Source organism: Telopea speciosissima, chromosome 11 (assembly GCF_018873765.1).
Source record: "Telopea speciosissima isolate NSW1024214 ecotype Mountain lineage chromosome 11, Tspe_v1, whole genome shotgun sequence".
Classification (NCBI taxonomy): domain Eukaryota; kingdom Viridiplantae; phylum Streptophyta; class Magnoliopsida; order Proteales; family Proteaceae; genus Telopea; species Telopea speciosissima.
The window spans coordinates 12,139,997-12,146,882 of record NC_057926.1 but is presented as its reverse complement, the minus strand read 5'-3'; the positions used below and the strand labels follow the sequence as shown (position 1 = coordinate 12,146,882).

Here is a 6,886-nt window from a genome sequence, read left to right as displayed (position 1 = left end):
CCTTTCGGTTTCGATATCAGGCTTGCTCTCCTGATGTGAGTATTGCACTGATATGGGAGCCATCAATAGCACCGATGCAATCCTAAAAGGAACAGTTGATACATGTTATATTTTAAGGAAAAAGAATTCCAGTCATAAATTAACATACTAAAAACCCTGTAGTCAAAGTCGAGATTACCTTAAAATAAGGGATGTATTTAGGGTTGTATTTTATCTCGTTTGGTACTACCTCATAAGAAGGTGGTTGAATGAGTTCCTCTGCTAAATTGAGCATAGCTTGCAACACAAGCTGAAAGACAGCGCTAACTGTCTGTGTTGACCGTCGAAATTTAGTTGCCACCTTTCTAGTACCTAGAGCATGTCCAACTTTCATCATGAAGATCCCTAGTTGTTCATCAATTCGAATAAAACGAGTGTCTTGGAACCAGTTTCTCTGAACCATGAGGTCACGTAGGTTAAGGAATACATGTCTTTCAATTCTAAACAACCTATAGCAAAAATCGGAATGGCCCATCAATATGTCATGCATTAGAAGAGATGAAGTGTACAGTCCATCCATGTATGGTTCTCTAACTCTGATCGAATCAAGAATAGCGTCAACCATAGCTAAAATGACAATATCATCGTCATCTGATGAATCATCTTGGTTGTAATTATTGACTGACATATCTGTAAAGAATATGACAATAATTAATGCAATATTATGTTGTCCAACATAATGACATATAGTTGGGCATTCAACCAAATATCATAATCAAATAAAGTATTGTAATAGATGCCATAAAAATATCTAGATATATTATAAACCATTAATGAAAGATAATATTGTTTAGGAATACTTGGCTACCATTCAAGTTTACCAAATAACTGGATCAAATAAAATAGTGTTAAAGTCTCACATCAACCAAATACAACCAAATATTAATATAAAAAGTATCAAATTTTAAAAGCCATTATTGTTTAGGAATACCTATCTAAATGTATTGTCAACCATTAATCAAAGATAACTATTAAAAGATAGATAAGATCCACATCCTTCTGTCTGGTCTTACCTCCATAAATGAGATTCTCCAACCAGGGTCGTCAACCATCTTCTTGGCGGCAGCCGCATACACCTTTTTGCTAATGTCTTTTATGTTGTCCAACATAATCTGACAAGCTTTGATGCTATAAGGTCCATCATGGTGTGTCGGATCAGGAGGAGGCACAGTGAGAGGTTGCACAGTAGTGGTAGAAACAACAGGAGGTGATACGGAGGATGTGGGAGTGACACTATCAGCCCGCTCCATTTTCCAGTTAATAAAGCGAGTAAAATCACTCTTAATACCAGCAATAGCTTTTAATGCACTCTTCTTCCTACGATCATTTGGTGTTTTATCAAGATCCCGCTTCTGCTTTGTGGTAGGAGGAGTTGTACAATCCTGAACATCAGTTGGCTCTATCTCATCCAAACCCAATGAGGAATCCTGTGGGCCTATCTCATCCTCTAATTGTTCATCAATGATGATTGGGGGTGGAGCTGTAGGCCTTTGTGGGGTAACTCCTCTTTCCCCATTTGCACTTGTGTCTGAAAAGATCTCACACAACTCAGGCCACCATGGAAGGCCATTCCTTCGAAATATTCTCCATGTTGGGTTTGCCTGTATATTTAAAACAAACTCTGTTTTAATGGAATGACACATAGGTAATGGACACTAATAGATAAGGAATTCAGTTGATTGGAATAAAAGGCATGTTGTACCTTAATAGCAGAATCCCAAACAGAATCTTCTGCAGTAGCTGTCCTTGAATTATGGTCCCAACCAAACCCTGTAGTCTCTAACAGTTTTTTGAAGCTATGGTAGTCCTTCTGTAATTTGTATATCTTCTGACGTAGTTGGTCTTTTGAAAAAGGACGTTGAAACATCCGTTCCATTTCAGTTTGGATGTTATTCCAACCTACTTTTGAGAATGTGGTGTTGGTCTTTTGACCATTCCTCACATTCTCAATCATTACATAAACAAACTTATCAACCTCATTGACATTCCATGTTACATGAGTTGCTTGAGTTGAGCTGGTTGACATAATATCTAACCTAACCACAAATAACATAGTTATATGATAGAAACGATATATTGCACAAGAATTTACCTCTATTAATGGCAATACCTTAAAATAGACAAGTAAAGAGTTTAATCATTGCATTTCAGGTCAAATAACTTGTTCTGAATATTAGCTTCATAATACTCTCCCTATTCCTTTACACCCTTTAGAAAAGTAAATGTAACTATGTATCCTTTCACACTCTTAAATCTATTAAAAAAAGAACTAGGTTAAGTACATAGATGGCTTTTGTTAACATGGTTGTGGGTTCAATCTTCCAACCCACAAATGGCCAAAAAGACAAAAGAAGGAAAGGGCAGAGAAAGAAAAGTCTCTCTGACTCTCTCCATATCTAGCTCTAACTTAGGGAATATTTCCAATTCCAACACCTTTAAATAGCTAGTTGTGTTTGGTGGGTGGATTCATCTTCACTGAAACTACAATGGAGCTTTAAAATTACACCCCTTTCAGCAAAATTACATGAATCCCCTTCATGGACAGCATTCCCACATCTTAGGTGGTTTTCTGAGAATGATGAAAAGGCTTTCACATGGCTCAGGCCAACAATTTGAATCCAATTACTGCAGAAAAAGAAGAATAAAACCATCTAAATAATGGAAGAATCTAAAAAAAAAAAAAAAACACTCAAGTAACTCACATGTCATATACATAGGTATTTGAAATTTGAATGAGGATTTGCCAACTCATTCAATCAACTCATGTGAGAGGAAGAGAGTTGCAGTGATTAGTTCATTTTTAGTTTAATTACCACTTGAAGGCACTCCTAGGAGTCTAGGACAGTCAAGTCTCATCTCAAAAGGTGTGAACAGGTTGGCTGAACATGGGACTCAATGGGTAATACAATTTATTTATGGAAATGTGGACACCCTTAAAAAGGGTGATAAATGAATGGAAAAGGGTAATGGTATAAAATGAGAAAAGTTGATGATAGTGAGGAGGGCCTTTTTTTCTTTTATTTCTGTACCTTATAACCCTTTTTCCAAGTTCAAATTCTTTCATCAGAAGAAAACTCACAGTACCAACTACGGAATTGTTTGTGTGGGTCTTGTTTGAGTTCTAATGCCCATTCTCCCAAACACACATACTTTTCTCCAGAGTTAAAGGTTAGCCCAGAATTCCTGGAATGATCATTTGTTTCTTAAGACTGACTTGGACTTTGATGCAAATGTGTTTGTGTGTATGTGTGTGTGTGTGTGAGAGAGAGAGAGAGAGAGAGAGAGAGAGAAGCAACCATTATAAACACCCCTCACCTCACTGGTAGCTTCACAACCCAAAATAGAGGTTTTATTTCAGAAATAAATGAGATGAGAGGTCATCTTCACCTCAGGAACCTTACACTGGGCTCCATCTTAAATCAAAATAATGTTCAATAGTTGCTTCTGTGTGTGGATTCTCTAGTAGTTTTCCATTTTATAAATCAATAAGCAGCCACTACAAAGTTAAAGTAGGGGATCCGTCATATTACTAAAACCACTAGAAAACAACAAGCTAGAGCAAGAAATGAACAAGGACCTAGGACTCAGAATCAAAGAAGAGAGAAATTGAGCATCATCCAACAATCCAGATTATTCAAACAACAGAGAAAAACCATTAAACTGACCCACCAACGACTTCTGATTCCCATCAAATTAAATAATTGTGCAGCACAAATTTGGGGAAAAAACACAAAAGCAACCAATGAATCTCAGCCCACCAAATGCCAATAAAACATGTGTAGAGAGGCTAAAATCAATCCAAAGAGAACAAACAATAACAACCAATGCAGACATAACACAAAGAGGAAGATAACAAACATCAAAGCCAGAAGGCAACAAGAGAACATCTACAGAACTAACAAACCATTACACGACTGCAATATGGATTGCAGCAGACAAATGGAGGGATTACCAGTTTTAAGAGAGACCGAGAGATAGCGAGAGAGAGAAAGAATGAGAGATTACCTTGTTTGTAATCACTGGTTGCACTAAGCTGGACTCCCAGATGGTAAAATCCCTACATTTGCAACATGAAAAGCCATAAAATCAGGCAGGTCGGTCTACAAATCTCTGAGACAAAAATTGCAGGAAAAAAACTGAGCCTTATACTTCACAAGCCGAGATTGACATAGGTTTAGCAGAGGTGGGAGGGACAAAATGGAGAGGATGTCCAGCTGAGAAACAGAGGTGCAGGCAGCGTTTGGGGCTGCCGGAGGAGTGGCGATAAACAGAGAGAGAGAGAGCGATATAGTGAGAGAGAGAGTGAGAGATTCTTACGGATAGAGAGGCGAGATAGTGAGAGAGAGAGAGTGAGCGAGAGAGAATGACACAGAGAGTGAGCGAGAGAGAGCGAGATAGTGAGAGAGAGAGAGAGAGAGAGAGTGAGAGATAGCAAAGATAGAGATGGACCGTACCTTGTTGCAGCTCTCCCTTCAGATCGTCTCCCTTCTCCCTTCGTCTGCAAAATAGGGTTTCCCTTTACCCCTTTCCTTTGATTTTGTTTGAGCGAACAGTGAACGAGTGTGATTTATTGAGTAACAGTTTTTGCCATTGGCTTGTAAAATGGTAATAACAACAAATTGTTGTTATGTCAAAAACGTTTTTTAAGGCATAAATTGTTATAAATTTTAATTTTTTTTATAAAAAACAAGTGAAACAAAACGGTTTTATGAAACGGTTTTTTTGTTTCATTTGTGTTCTCATAACGTTATTGGCAAAGAAACAGAACAAATATAACATTGTCAAACGGTGCCTTAGTTTTAGGATTCATTTTACACCAAAAAAGAATTTGGTTTCAGCTTAGGAGCTCTAAAGGAGAGAGAGAAGAAGAAGATAAAGGAAGGAGAAGGGCTTGGAGCTTAGAGCCTAACACTTGGGGCTTTGGAAACTTGGGACTGCCATCATCAATTGAACTCTAATTTCAGGTAGGACATCTAAACCTTAAATCTATTTTCCAAAATCCTTTTCTTCTCTCTTCTATTATGGCTGAATTCTTGATTCATACTAACCCTAGTATAATAAACCCTAATTTGGGTTGTTGATAACCCTAAACCCTAACCTAATTAAACCAATTTACTATTCTAGAACAACACACAATCTTAAACCTGATTTCTCAATGTTTCTCTAATTATTCTTGCTGAATTCTTCTTGGGATTAACACCCAATTTAGCCAAACCTAAGGTATTAGATAACTTGTGTTAAAACCCCAATTTAGACTTGGGTATAGTTTGTTTGACCACCAAAACCATTCTATAATACCAAATTTTTAGTTTCTTCTTTGATTTCAACTATATTCCCAAAATATTGCAGAATTTCTATTTTGTTTAATTTTAATTAAAAAACCTAATTTGATCTTACATGCAAATGGGTCAAAACCTCTCATTTGCTATACTCTATCAAAGCCCTAAACCAATTTTGGGAAAATAACCCCATACATGAAAGATCCATGAGCTTTAGATCTCAGAACAGTTTCTGATTGGCCAACCGGATTCAGACAGCTGAGTCCTATGGTCAATCGGATTCAACCAGTTCTGAATCCGATTCTACCCACAACTTTGGTTTTAGTTCTTGTATACTTTGGGCCTTTGCCCAGGGTTATGTTAGACCTAACAAATGTTGTATATTGGCTATATAGGCAATAGTAACATCAAGAGGTGTAAATATTTGTGTGTATTGGAGCTTCAATTGACTAGGATCATCCTCCAATACAGGTAAGGGGATTTTGACTTAATTTCAGTGTATTTATTGTATTAATTTCTATTTGTTAATATTGCCATGTCATGCATCATAATAATACTTTGATCATATAGTTTTATAGCTTTTTCCTTCTTTACATTAGATGATGCATGTTATTAGGACGCATTACATGATGCATATGCATGAAATTACTTATGTTCTTGAATTGATGTTGTTATTACTATTGCTGGACAGAATTACCTAACTATCTTATATTGATTCATATGCCATCATGTTAGTATGCATATGGTTAGGATTATCATAAACCCAAATGCTACAACCCTTGTCAACAGGGGTAAAGGTGTTGGATAACCCGTGCCAAGTCTGAAGGGTTAATACCGGAATGTCATTCACTGTCCCACGTCTGATGAGTACATACTGGAATGGGAGCAACAGTAGGGTTATCACTGGGGGTTCGTCGGGGTCTGATGTGTATATTCTGGAACAGGCGGGTTCCCACCGTAGTAGAGTGGTATTCTTGGGAAGACCGATGAGTTCATTCCGTGATTGGGAATATCATACCTACTACAGTAGCATTTATACCTCATGAGACCTAGACATTGATGTTAGTAGCATTCTTAGATATGGGTCATGCATCATGGACTATATGCTTGTGTTTGCATGTTTTCCTTGCTCGGCTCAGTGGAGTTCACCCCTGTGGATATCCTTATTTTTCAGATGACTTGGTTACTTGTGGTGGTGGAGTTGCGGCACTGAAGTTTGAAGTGCACGATATTTCGTGCGCATGTGTTGATTGCGCATTCTCTTGATCTTGGCCTGATAGTCCAGGCTATCTCCCCACTCTTTTATGCTTATAAACACTTTGTATAGTTATAGTATAGTTCCTTGTATAGTTTACCTTGTGGTACTTTTGAGAAATGTATAGTTGTATCACAGAAGCTTTATCTTGAATATAAATGAAATATCACTTAGACTTCTCTTATTACTAATGTTACCTCTATTATTTAAATTGTTTCCGCTACCTCTGATTACTGTATTTGTGAGATATGTTTGTAAATGGAGTACTGCACTTGTGATCCTTGGGGGATTAGTTAGATGTCAGAGATATCCA

General features: G+C 37.3%; 1 protein-coding gene across 1 annotated transcript; it reads right to left on the bottom strand.

Annotated features, from left to right (window-relative positions):
- Positions 1-1,010: 1,010 nt before the first annotated feature.
- LOC122644787 lies at positions 1,011-2,092 on the bottom strand. The gene is made up of 2 exons (XM_043838171.1): positions 1,742-2,092; positions 1,011-1,640 (listed from the first exon to the last, which is right to left on the bottom strand). The coding sequence occupies exons 1-2, from the start codon at positions 2,090-2,092 to the stop codon at positions 1,011-1,013; spliced, it is 981 nt and encodes a 326-aa protein (XP_043694106.1).
- Positions 2,093-6,886: the final 4,794 nt, after the last annotated feature.